Source organism: Phycodurus eques, chromosome 15 (genome assembly GCF_024500275.1).
Source record: "Phycodurus eques isolate BA_2022a chromosome 15, UOR_Pequ_1.1, whole genome shotgun sequence".
Classification (NCBI taxonomy): domain Eukaryota; kingdom Metazoa; phylum Chordata; class Actinopteri; order Syngnathiformes; family Syngnathidae; genus Phycodurus; species Phycodurus eques.
Window position 1 is genome coordinate 2,341,916 of NC_084539.1, and position 14,017 is coordinate 2,355,932.

General features: G+C 41.1%; 1 protein-coding gene across 5 annotated transcripts in view; it reads left to right on the top strand.

Moving 5' to 3' along the window:
* Positions 1 to 13,963, top strand: part of lrsam1 (leucine rich repeat and sterile alpha motif containing 1) — a 36,595-nt gene extending 22,632 nt beyond the window's left edge. For 4 of the 5 annotated variants that reach the window (XM_061698076.1, XM_061698079.1, XM_061698078.1 and 1 more), the window contains 4 exons: positions 930 to 996; positions 2,999 to 3,190; positions 6,034 to 6,245; positions 6,342 to 13,963. In XM_061698076.1, coding sequence (XP_061554060.1) covers positions 930 to 996; positions 2,999 to 3,190; positions 6,034 to 6,245; positions 6,342 to 6,464 — 594 coding nt within the window. In that variant the 3' untranslated portion in view covers positions 6,465 to 13,963. The remainder of the gene's footprint in view (positions 1 to 929; positions 997 to 2,998; positions 3,191 to 6,033; positions 6,246 to 6,341) is intronic. The other variant, XM_061698081.1, reaches the window with a different exon arrangement.
* Positions 13,964 to 14,017: the final 54 nt, after the last annotated feature.

Sequence of the window (14,017 nt, forward strand, 5' to 3'; positions counted from 1 at the left end):
ATTAGGAAACCCACACACCTGTCTATATAAGACGGAAGCCTCTCCTCAGTGCAAGACACATGGAGTTTGCTAAAAACACCTGAACGACTCGCCAAGATGATGAGAAATATGATTCTATGGTCTGATGAGACCAAGATAGAACTTTTTGGCCTTAATTCTCAGCGGTGTGTGGAGAAAACCAGGCACTGCTCATCACCTGTCCAATACATTCCCAACAGTGAATGAAGCATGGTGGTGGCAGCATCATGCTGTGGGGGTGTTTTTCAGCTGCAGGGACAGGATGACTGGTTGCAATCGATGGAAAGATGAATGCGGCCAAGTACAGGGATATGCTGGACGAAAACCATCTCCAGAGTGCTCAGGACCTCGGACTGGGCCGAAGGTTCACCTTCCAACAAGACAATGACCTCAACCACACAGCTGAAATAACGAAGGAGTGGCTTCCGAACAACTCCGTGACTGTTCAGCCAGAGCCCAGACTTAAACCCAATTGAGCATCTCTGGAGAGACCTGCTTGCTGGCTACTCTTGAGGTGCCCTTGAGCAAGCCATTGTCCGCAGCACTCTTTGCGCACCTCTTTCACTCTGAATCTGTCCTTGCATGCCTGCATGTGTGTGATCTGGTTCTGTGTGGTGTGTAAAACAAAGTACACATAAGAGTGTGAGTTGTTTTCCCTTGAGGGACACCAATGAATATAATAAATTAAAAATTAAAAAATATACAGTATACGATTGCGTTAATACACTGACAGGGTGCAATAAACTGCTCCCTTCTTAAGTCATTTGTTCTGTTAGTTTATTTTTTGAAAAAAGAAAATATATTGAAACCCTATATGTGGAACATTGTGGGAACTAATACATATTTTAATTGTGGAAAATTGGAAGATGTTATGGTGTCTTGACTCACAATTTCCCCCCATGTGTTTGTAGCTCGGCATTATTGAAGTTGGCGTCCAGAAAGCTCTCTTGAACTGGGCTCGAGAATGCAAGCCTGAAGGTATAACACGCACACCTTACATGACACTGTTATACATTCAGTATGATTGATGATAATGATAGTAAAGGAATACCATGAGAATGTGATGTCTACTACTGATTTTAAACATTGTTTAGAATTCCACTACTGTAATTTCTCATGTATAATGCACACCCATTTATAATCGACACCCCCAAAATTGACCTCAAAATTCTGGAAAACCTTTCTACCTATGTGTAATGCATTTTTACAGTGAATGACTTTGCTTCTACCCATATGATCAAAACATGAAGTATTATCAGTATTTCGTTTTTTTTCAAAGAATTATTCTGAAATTAAGCACTTTATTTGAACATGGAATCCTTTTTTTTTTTTTTTATTTTTTTATTAACTTGCTCTTGTTTTTAAATTCACAGCCCTACTTTTATTTAGTAAATTAGAAAACACACAGTTGTGCTCATATGTTTGATTACCCAGGTAGAATTTGGAAGATGGGTACAATTCTTAAAAGAAAACATGAAGGACCAGGCGAAACACATTTAATTTTATTTTAATGGGATTCAAATTAAACGGGCAAGCATTTCAGAAAATCATTATCATTAATCAAAACATAACCATAAAGAAATTAATGATGGTTGTTGTTCAGTTATCAGTCATATTAACAACAATATTTCACAAATTCTGCCAGGGTATCTAAACTTATAGGCACAACTGTACATATATGCAGTCATACGTACGGTCTCTTGTCATATTTGAATGAAAGTTTAGGCTACACCTTCTTTATAACCACAAAGTGGCGGTGGCATATTAGAATGAAAGTGTACACCTTTCTCATAACCTGTAGGTGGCGGTGGCATTTTTGAAAGAGAGTGCACAGCTTTGTCATAACCACTCGATGGCCGCATACATTTAAAAAATGTGAAACTTTTTTCCATTTCCCCCTATATAGCTATGTATAAGCCGCACTATTGACTTTTGAAAATGTTTCTGAAAAATGTGCATTATACATGAGAGATTACGATATGTAAAATTAAACTGTGTCACTCATGGTGTAGTGGTACAGTACATTCGCCTGACTTCGGTTCGGACAATGAGTTTTCAGTTCCTACTAAGTGACACTGTGAAGGTGAGAGTGAATGGTTCTCTGTCTCTCTGTATGTGCCCTGTGACTAACTGGCAACTAGTCCAGGGGTCTCCCCATGACCAATAAAGAGGTTTTTCAGTGTAGAAAATGGAAGGAGGGATGGAAAATGAAACTTTCAGAAGCAGTTATCTGATTGACTCATTGTTTCAGCACCAAGGACAGTACATAGTGGATATTTCTTTGGCACATAATTTCCAAGTACAGTATCTCAAACCTAGGAAATGGGACAAGGGAGTCTCAATGACAAGACACTAAAATAAGTTGTGTTCTGTCTCTGTAGTTTTCTGGGTCCAGCAGGTCCACTGGATTGATAGTCTGCTGCAGAGATGTTTTTGTGCATCGAAAAATGCAGTTTTATTTGGACCATCTTTGTGTGGTAGTAACAGTACTAGTGTTTCTTCAATTTTGCTGACCTAGGGGTTGTTCCTTTATTGTTTATCTTTTATTTTCTGGAGTTTTAATGATGTAGGTGTTCTTTGGTTGTGTTCCAATGAAATAGTGGTAAGAATCCACATTGACATCCTAAAAATCAACCACAATTTCAAGCAATCGTATTTGAACAATGTATTTGGTGTTGGTAGGATCAAAGGTGTAATGTCAAACTAAGTGTAATCGGGATCTTATTTAGGTTGCGCATTTGATAGCAATTTAAGTCCCACTTGTTTGGGAGGACCACCCATCCCTATGTGCTGCCCACCTCGCCCTGTTGGAGGAGCCTGGGACTGATTAGTAGTTGGCCCAGCTGCTGGCAGGACAGAATGGGCTGCCAAAACACTTACCAGTTGGAGGCACTTCCTCTGTTCTATGTAAATGTAGCAAGTCTGTCCCAGAAGTGAGAACCTTAATGCTAAACTTGTTCAAATGATATCTTTCCTTGAGTCTTTGAAGGTTCACAGGTCGCAACTAAGACAAGGTTCAGCGGGAGGTGGCTTCCTTTTGTGAGGAGGACCCCCTTTCCATTGCAGTGTCAGGCTCGCACTTTAAGGACACTGACCTGCACTATGAAGACATTTTGGATGGGCGTTCAGTGGCTTCAGAATTTGCCTCCCATGCCCACATGCTCTCAGACGGGTGAGGATGACTCTGCGGCTGCATCATGTGGCTCTTCCATGTTTGCAGTTAAATGGCACACGCTGCGTATTCCACGAGTTCTACTGTAGTGCATTTTACTGGAGATTTTAGTTTTTGCTTCCTTTTTGGGAAGGCGCGTATTAGGGACCGTAGGCCTGCTGGTCGGGTACAAAGACCACAATGGGGTGCCACGGATAAGATGCTGTGCCAGACATGGGATGCTGATGCACGTTTGGGCCGTTCTAGCAATTCCTTGTCACACTTGTTAGTGAGACTGGCCTTTTCGCTGCAGACTTCTAATATTGACACCTCCTACTCAGGGTCAGGTTGACACCGCTCTGAAGCAAAGCAAAGCAAATGTATTTATATAGCGCATTTCATAAACTAGGTAACTCAATGTGCTTTACATGATTAAAAGCATTTAAAAACAAAGAAAAAAACAGCTTATAAACATTTAAAACAAAGAGGAAAAAAAATACATTAAAAATACAATTAAAACAGCATACAGTGCAAGAAATGTCATTTAAAAGAGGAAATGCTCGAAAAAAGCATGGGAAAAAACCTGGACTTAAAAACATGCACGTTGGGGCTGACGCGACTTCTGTTGGCAACTTATTCCATTTGTGTGCAGCATAATAGCTAAATGGTGCTTGACCATGTTTGCTTTGGACTCTGTGCTCCACTATTTGGCCTGTCTGTGGATCTCTGAGCCTGACTGGGTTTACATGCCATTAGCATTTCATTCATGCGTTAAGGCGTTCACTCTCGTGTCAAGGGAACTTGGCCATCTGCTTTCCTTATTGCGACAGGTGAGGCAGGTCTGATTGGCTCAATCGGCTTTGACTGAGACTTGTAGGAGGACGTTGAGAGGATTACCTGTTGTTCCAAGGGAACCTTTTGGGTGCTGCAACACTTGAGGCTCTGCAGCGCACAGCACAGGCCGTAAGCAGGCCTTCACCGGCGTGCCAGTCCACGAGCTATACCTGGTTCCTCTGCTGCAAGTCATCAGACCTACTCGGTTTCACCGAACCCATTCCCAGCACCTCGGCGGCCCGTTACGAGGTCTAGCCTCTTCCGGAGGGATCGACCCAAGACTGGGGTCTCACGCGGACCTCGGTCGTCGCAGTCAGGTCAACAAGGTCATAAGTGACATTACAAGTTTATGTAATGGAACCATAGTTAGATTCCCAACTGTTTATCTGACTAGCTAAATATATGTCTTCTGGATCTGGAGTTTGGAAGAATATGCATTTGAATACAGCATTTAATGCACACATTTTTTCCCCAATTATTATACAAGCTTTGTATATACTAGGGCTGCGACTAACGCTTATTTTAGTAATTCAATAATCTGTCAATTTTTCTTTCAGGAGGACAACATAAATCTGAGAATATTTACTCTTTGAGAATTAAATTCAGAGGATTTTGACAAGTTTAAGAAAATGTCTCTAAACGATTAATCGATTATCAAATTGTTGTCAATGAATTTGATGATCATATCAAAGTAGTTGTCAATTAATTTGATAATTGATTCATTGTCAATTAAGAGAAAAATTGTTGCATTGCTAATATATACATACCGTATTTTCACGACCATTAGGCGCACCGCATTAAAAGGCGCAGTCTCAGTTACGGGGTCTATTTCTGTATTTAACACATACATAAGGTGCACCGTATTATTGGGCGCAGGCATGGTAAAACATACGCTAGCTTAAAACATACGGTAGCATGCATGCATGCTAAAACAATGTTTTTAATAAGGCAGCGGGAACAAAACTGAGTTCGATTGTACTTTGTTGAAGTATTTAACAATGTACTCACGTTATTTTATGATCAATCCATCAAAGTCCTCATGTTCTGTATCCGAAATGAACAGCTGGGCAAGTTCTCCATCAAACACGCCGGGTTCCCTCTCGTCATTGTCGGAGTCGGTCTCGTTGCCGTGCGGCTCCTCCGAAATGACGCCGGCTTTTACGAAAGCGCGAAGGACAGCGCGAGCGGACAAGTTAGCCCGGGCATCCACAATCCATTCACAAATTGTGGCGTAACTCGCCCGGCGCTGCCTCCTAGTCTTAGTAAAGCTGTGTTCGTCATTTGTCATCCATCGCTCCCACGCCGCTCCAAACTTCACTTTCAACGCCCTGTTTCCACCGATGTCCAGCGGTTGGAGTTCCTTCGTCAAGCCTCCCGGAATGACGGCAAGCTCCGAGTTATTGCACTCAGTCGAATGGTGACTGTAGAGACGCTGTGCTTTGCTCATTAATCCATTGCTCGAGTCGGTCTTCCAACTCGGGCCACCTCGCCTCGTTCCCGCGGAAACTCAGCTTCGTCTTATTGACTTGGCGAAGCTCGTTTTCCTGCTTCCTCCACTTGCGAACCGTGGATTCGTTGATCGTTGGGCTCGATTCCCACGTTCCTCCGCGTAACTAATAGCTTGCGGTTTAAACTGTGCTTCGTAAAAGTGTCTCTTCGTAGGTGCCGTTTTCGGGGGTCCTTAGCCAAACCGATGTTGTTTTGGACAATGCACATACCGGCGCTATATACCTACTGGGGGCGTGTCTTTAGCCTCCTCTGTCACGTTCACCCTTCCCCCTTTACATCCGCATGCTGTCTTCAGTCACGTCCGCCTTTCCTCTATATAAGCAGCGTGTCGGCAGGAAATGCTGTCAGTCAGTCAAGCGGAGGCCTCATCAAAGTCACAACATTTACAGATTTCGGAACTCTGTGCACACAAAAGGCGCGCCGCATTACAAGGCGCCTGTCCATTTTGGAGAAAATGTAAGACTTTTAAGTGCGCCTTATGGTCGCGAAAATACGATATGTAACACTCCTTTCTTTCTTAGGTGCCTCTAAGGTGGTATACCAGAGCGAAGAAGAAGTCCCCCCTCCAGATCCGTCGTCTTCCTTCTTTCCCTCAATTCCGAACACCTCGAGCATCTTGACCCCAAGCCCGCCACTCACTCCCGGTACCCCCGGTACTCCTGTAACGCCATCAGCCCCAAGCCCAGTGGAGGGACCAGGGAGCTCAGAGTGTGTGGTCTGCATGGAGACGGGGGTAAAAAAAAAAATTAGCTTCTTGTATTGTTATCAAAAACTGGATGAGCTTTTGCACACGTCTAATGAATGGTTGTTTTACTGAACTTCTCTCCAGGCTCAAGTCATCTTTCTGCCGTGTGGCCATGTTTGCTGTTGTCAGGTCTGTAGTGATGCCCTGCAGAACTGCCCTCTGTGTCGAGGTGCCATATCGCAGCGCATTCGACTTTACCACACCTAGAAGCAACTGTGGCTTTGCGACTTTTTAATGAAATGTGCATGATGACAATGCTGCTGTAGTTCATATATAGACACGCGTTGAGATTTTCAAAATGCCGAGCCACTTTACTGTATTAACCAAAATGTTAGATACATTGCGCAAAAGGTTTGTGGTATTTTTATTTTTTGGTTTGTCAAATTCATTTAATATTTGTTTTAAATTTACCTTATTATTATTATTTTTTTTTTTACAGTTTTACATATTAATGGATATGTGCCTTTTTCTGAAAATATATTTGCTTCTAAACAATACATTTTGTGTCTGTAAACCTTAACAACAACATACCAACTTTATGTAGGCGCACTTAACACTGACCAGCCACAACATTGACCACTTGCGCAGTACAAAGATAGATTCATAGGAGAAGATACAGTGCCGTGAAAAATTATTGGGCCCCTTCTTAAATTCCTATCCTTTTGCATAATTTTCCCAGTTTAATGTTTAAAATCATCAAACAAATATAAACCAAGTGAACTTAAAAGGCTGTTTTTAAATGGTGATTTCATTTATGAAGGAAAAAAAACTGTTAAAAGTGATCTGGCCCTGTGTGAAAAGGTAATTACCCCCCTTTGTTAAATCATGAATTGATTCTGGTTCATCACAATTTATGGTTAACTTTCACTGATCAGACTGATTGCCTCCAGACCTGTTCAATCAAGAAATCACTTCAACAGAACCTGTCGGACAAAAGATCTAAAAACAAAACAAAACAAAATGACACGATCCAAACAAATTCAAGAACAGTCAAGAAATAAAGTAATTTACATCTATCAGCCTAGAAAAGGGTACAAAGCTTACTTTTTCACACAGGGCCAGGTAACTTTGAATAGTTATGTTGTTCCTTAATAAATTAAATCACCACTTAAATTCAGCATTTTAAGTTCATTTAGGTTATATTTGTATGAGCTTTACATTTCTTTGATGATCTCAAACCTTATAGTGGCGAAACTATGCAAACATATAATAATTTGGGAAGGACGCCAATACTTTTTCACGGCACTGTAGGTAGATATGCGTAAAAAACATAGTAACCCATGATATGTTATCGAAACACTAAGTAGCCACAACATCATGACCACTTGGACAATATCTAATGCAAGAGCTGTATCAAATATTATTCAGCTTTAATAGATAGTACGTTATATATAATACAGTATATATATACAATATGGCATTATTGTGGTTGTAGTTTACAGTGGTGTAGTCTGTACTGCATCAGACTGAGAACTGTGTATAAAAGTTTGGACTCTCGGGTCGCTAATTAACCAAAATATTAGACACCGCTCTCATTTTGATACAGTACAGTTATACCCTACTGCAACTACAACGAGAATAATGAACACCTTTTTAAAACTGGAATCCACAACTTTCTTTTGTTTAAAAAACAACAACAACAAAAAAACATTTTCACTCAGGCCAATACGAGAGCAGTTGACAAAATGCTGATTAAGCCTGTCAGCTCCTCTAACATCTTGCTATATTCTTCAACAGTTTATTTTAAATTTTTAGTGAATGCCCGATTCATTTCCCGCACTGGCCCAGTTAGTGGCGCACCGAAAATGACGTAGAAGGAAATGACGGCACAGAAATGAGGCATTTTGCCAAGCAATGGGTGGAGGGTAGTTATAAAATGCTCCCTAAAAATATTATTTTGCATTTCTGTAGCATAATATAGTGATACAATAATTACTGTGTTAACAAAAACAATAATAAAACTTGCCGCAAATGAACAACATCTACCTTTTTTCGAGGAGCCATTGGCTGCCAGCAGCGTTGTGGCACTCCTCGCCCTTACAGATCTGTTTTTATCACTTTTGTTGATCTCATTTCTTTGAACGTGTGTGTGTGTGTGTGTAAGTTAACTTGCTAGTGAACCTGCGATGTGATTTGCGAGAACTTGTAACTTTGAGCGCCGTAACGCTGCTGCTGCTGCGTCACTCCTCTGTGTCCATCAAAACTGAGCATTACATAACCGTAATGGCACAAATTTGATACAGCTCTTGTCGGATATCAAATTGTGCAAGTGGTCATAATTTTGTCAAGCTGTCATGGGTGATTTACTCTATGTTGTTTATATCAATGTACATGAAGACATCCCCTGTTGACCAAACCACCTCATTGCCCCAGGTTTACTGTAGATGTATATGCAGTAGCAGCAATGCATTGAAGAAACACGAGATCGGCTAAAATAATTGCTTAACATAAAACAGTTCTATTTTAACCTTCTCCAGAGTGCCTCAGGACCTTCTCCTTTCTTTTTGGGGTTAATGTGGTCACGTAGCAATTTTTGACCTTGCTGGTTTGACTGTTCCCTCTTAAATAAGACACTCAGCTCTTCAGTTGCTACTTATGCTGTTAGGTCACTGTAAATCATTCAGTGTCATTCCTTGCATTTCATCAATTTTGAATGAGTTCAGATTAGGGAAAATGCTGAACTCGCCTTCAAGAGAGTTGTTTTGTTATGCTTGCTGGTGTTTAGTGCTTTAGTTGTGTGTATGCATCCTCATCAAACAACACCCAAAAACAAAGGGGTAACCAACTGACGAGCAGTTAAAATTGAGATTGTATACAATCCCCTATCGGGGTCAGGACTTCAGCTCTGCCAGCGTGGCTCTCCAGCCTTATACATTTGTTTTAGATAATTGCCACTTTTATTCTCGACAGTAAAGGTGGTGCATTATAGGAATATATATGAATATGCATACACACACACACACACACAATCCCCTCCAAAAGTATTGGAACGGCAAGGTCAATTTCTTTGTTTTTGTTGTATACTGAAGACATTTGGGTTGCAGATCAAAAGCTGAATGTGAGACAAAAGTTCAGAAGTCCAGCTTTGATTTCATAGTATTTACATCGAGGTGTGTTCAACAACTCAGGACCGAGCACCTTTTTGTTTGAAGTCACCCACTTTTCAAGTTAGCAAACGTATTCGAACAGACATTATTAAATTAACTTAAAGTGGATACAATTTGATATTTGGTGGCATAACCATTATTTGCAATAACCTGCATCAAGCCTGCAACCCATTGAATACACCAGACTGTTGCATTCTTCATTTGAAATGCTTTTCCAGGCCTTTACTGCAGCCTCTTTCAGTTCTTGTTTGTTTCTGGAGGTTTCTCCCTTCGGTCAGGAGGTAAAATGCATGCTCTATTGGGTTAAGGTCCAGTGATAGACTTGGCGACTGGCCAAGTCAATCACCGGACCTTCCACTTCTCCCCCTGATGAAGTCCTTTGTTTTGTTGGCAGTGTGTTTTGGGTCATTGTCTTGTTGCGTGATTAACCTTTTGGATGCGGTTTTCTGTAAATTGCCAGACAAAATGTTTTTTTGGACTTCAGAATTCTTTCTACTGCTTCCATGAGTAGCATCATGAGTTACACCCTCAATAAATACCTGTGAGCCCGTTACAGAAGCAGCCATGCAAGCCCAAGCCATGACATTACCTACACCCTGCGTCACAGATGATCTTGTGTGTTTCAGATCATAAGCAGATCCTTTCTTTCTCCATACTTTGGCTTTTCCATCACTTTGCTAGAGGTTAATCTTGGTCTCACCAGTCCATAAAACTTTGTTCCAAAATGTTTGTGGCTCATCTCTGTACTTCTTTGCAAAGTCCAATCTGGCCTTTCGATTCTTTTTGCTGATGAGTGGTTTGCATCTTGTGGTATGGCCGATACATTTCTTCTCTCAAAGTCTTCTTCCAACAGTTGGATTGTGATACCTTCACACCTGCCCTGTGAAGGTTGGCAGTGATTTCACTGACTGTTGTCTTTGGATGTTTCTTCACATCTCTCACAATGTTTCTGTCATCAACTGCTGTTGATACCCTTGGACGACCTGTTCGATGTCTGTTGCTCAGTCCACCACTAATTTCTTTCTTTTTCAGTTCATTCCAAATTGTTGTATTGGTTATGCCTATTGTTTGTGCAATAGCTCTGATCGATTTTCCCTGTTCTCTCAGCTTCAAAATGGTTTGCTTTTCTGCCATTGACAGCTCTCTGGTTTTCATGTTTTCTTAACATCAAATGCAGTTTTCACAGGTGAGGGTAAGCGGTACAAAAAAATGGATGGTTGGATGGAAATCCAAAGCCAAAAACAAGCACCATCTAATGTTTAAGCAAACAGTCTAAAAGGCAACACCTGAGCAACAAGAAACACCCATCAGTCACATGTTCCAATACTTTAGCTCACTTGAAAAGTGAGTAGCTTCTAACAAGAGTCTGTGTCCTGAGGTGTCCCATACATCTAGATGAAAATACTCAGAATTCTGAACCTTTGTCACATACTCTTTTGATCTGAAACCCAAATGTCTTCAATATACAACAGAAACAAAGGAATTGACCTTGCTTTTCCAATACCGTTGGAAGGGACTGTGTGCGTGTGTGTGTGTGTATGTATATGTATATACACACACACACACACACACACACACACGCACACAGTGGGTACAGAAAATATTCAGACCCCTTTAAATTTTTCACTCTGTTATAATGAAATTAGGTCAACGGAATTGTTGAATTTATTTTGCATTTTTATTAAATAAGAAAAACCCTTTGCTGTGACACTCATATTTAACTCTGGTGCCGTCCATTTCTTCTGAGCGTCCTTGAGGTGGTTCGACACCTTCATTGGAGTCCAGCTACGTTTGGTTATACTGATTGGACTTGATTAGAAAAGCCACACACCTGTCTGTATAAGACCTTACAGCTCACAGTGCATGTCAGAGCAAATGAGGTCAAAGGAACTGCCTGAAGAGCTCAGAGACAGAATTGTGGCAAGGCACAGATCTGCTGCACTTAAGGTTCCTAAGACCAAAGTGGCCTCCATAATCCTGAAATGGAAGACGTTTGGGATGACCAGAAACGTTCCCAGCGCTGGTCTTCCGGCCAAACTGAGCAATCGGGGGAGAAGAGCTTTGGTGAGAAAGGTAAAGAAGAACCCAAAGATCACTGTGGCTGAGCTCCAGAGATGCAGTCGGGAGATGGGAGAAAGTTCTAGAAAGTCAACCATCACTGCAGCCCTCCACCAGTCGGGGCTTTATGGCAGAGTGGCCCGACGGAAGCCTCTCCTCAATGCAAGACTCCTGAAAGCCTGCATGGAGTTTGCTAAAAAAACACTTGAAGGACTCCCAGATGGTGACAAATAAGATTATCTGGTCTGATGAGACCAAGGTAAAACTTTTTTACCTTAATTCTAAGCGGTATGTGTGGAGAAAAGCAGGCACTGCTCATCACCTGTCCAATACAGTCCCAACAGTGTAGCATGGTGGTGGCGGCAGCATGCTGTGGAGGTGGTTTTCAGCTGCAGGTACAGGATGACTTGTTGCAATAAAAGGAAAGATTAATGCGGCCAAGTACAGTGATATCCTGGACGAAAACCTTCTCCAGAGTGCTCAGTGCCGAAAGTTCACCTTCCAACAAGACAAAGACCCTAAGCACACAGATAAAATAACGGAGTGGCTTCAGAACATCTTTGTGACTGTTCTTGAATGGCCCAGCCAGAGCCCTGACTTAAACCCAATTGAGCATCTCTGGCGAGACCTGAAAATTTCTGTCCACCAACGTTCACCATCCAACCTGACAGAACTGGAGAAGATCTGCAAGGCGGAATGGCAGAGGATCCCCAAATCCAGGTGTGAAAAACTTGTTACATCATTCCCAAGACGACTCATGGCTGTATTAGCTCAAAAGCGTGCTTCTACTACAACCCCAATTCCAATGAAGTTGGGACGTTGTGTTAAACATAAATAAAAACAGAATACAATGATTTGCAAATCATGTTCAACCTATATTTAATTGAATACACGACAAAGACAAGATATTTCATGTTCAAACTGATCAACTTTGTTTTTAGAAAATAATCATGAACTTAGAATTTTATGGCTGCAACGCGTTCCAAAAAAGCTGGGACAGGGTCATGTTTACCACTGTGTTACGTCACCTTTCTTTGAACAACATTCAATAAACGTTTGGGAACTGAGGACACTAATTGTTGAAGCTTTGTAGGTGGAATTCTTTCCCATTCTTGCTTGATGTACAGCTTCAGCTGTTCAACAGTCAGGGGTCTCCGTTGTCGTATTTTACGCTTCATAATGCGCCACGCATTTTCAATGGGAGACAGGTCTGGACTGCAGACAGGCCAGTCCAGTACCCGCCCTCTTTTACTACGAAGCCACGCTGTTGTAACACGTGCAGAATGTGGTTCAGCATTGTCTTGCTGAAAAAGACGCTGCTTGGATGGCAGCATATGTTTCTCCAAAACCTGTACGTACCTTTCAGCATTAATGGTGCCTTCACAAATGTGAAAGTTACCCATGCCATTGGCACTAACACAGCCCCGTTTGCTTTGCATAGTAGAGTTTCAAGTTGCACTTACAGATGTAGTGCCGAACCATATTTACTGACATTGGTTTTCTGAAATGTGGTGATATCCTTTACACATTGATGTCGGTTTTTGATGCAGTGCCGCCTGAGGGATCGAAGGTCACGGCAATTCAATGTTGGTTTTGATGATGAAATCCCTAAATTCCTTGGAATTGTACGTTGAGGAACATTGACCTTAAACTGTTCGACTATTTTCTCACGCACTTGTTCACAAAGAGGTGAACCTCGCCCCATCTTTGCTTGTGAAAGACTGAGCAATTCAGGCAAGCTCCTTTTCTACCCAATCATGGCGCCCACCTGTTCCCAATGACCCTGTTCACCTGTGGGATGTTCCAAACGCGTGTTTGATGAGCATTCCTCAACTTTTTTTTTTCTTTTTTTTTTTTACCACCTGTCCCAGCTTTTTTCGAACATGTTGCAACCATACAATTCTAAGTTCATGATTATTTTCTAAAAACAAAAAAAGTTTTATCAGTTTGAACATTCAATATCTTGTCTTTGTAGTGTACTCAATGAAATATAGGTTGAACATGATTTGCAAATCATTGCATTCTGTTTTTATTGGTTTAGCACAACGTCCCAACTTCATTGGAATTGGGGTTGTAAATACTGAGCAAAGGGTCTCAATACTTACGGCTGTGTCATAATTCAATTTTTCTTTTTTTAATAAATTCAACAATTCAGTTTTTCTCCCCTGTCAATAAGGGGTACTGTGTGTACATTGAGGGGAAAAATGATCTTAAATTATTTTAGCAAATAGCTGCAATATAATTGAGTGAAACATTTTAAGGGGGTCTGAATATTTTGCTTTCCCACTCTATGTATATGTGTGTGTAATTATTATATATACTGTTTGCAGCCTACACTAGCTGTTATATTCTCTTAAGTGCTCTTACACCTAATAATTCATGTCAAAATATAATGTAATATATGCCAGTGTCTTGTACTCCATGTGTAATCAATGTAAATATTGTGTATGGAAATTATTGATGAGTATTACCACAAATAAATATCAAAGATGGCTTCTTGTGTTTTCTTATAAACTACCTAGGTGGGTGTGGCTGGAGTTAAAACCCGCAAAAATGAACTTGATCTAAGTGTAGAAAAATAATCGTCTGGTGAAA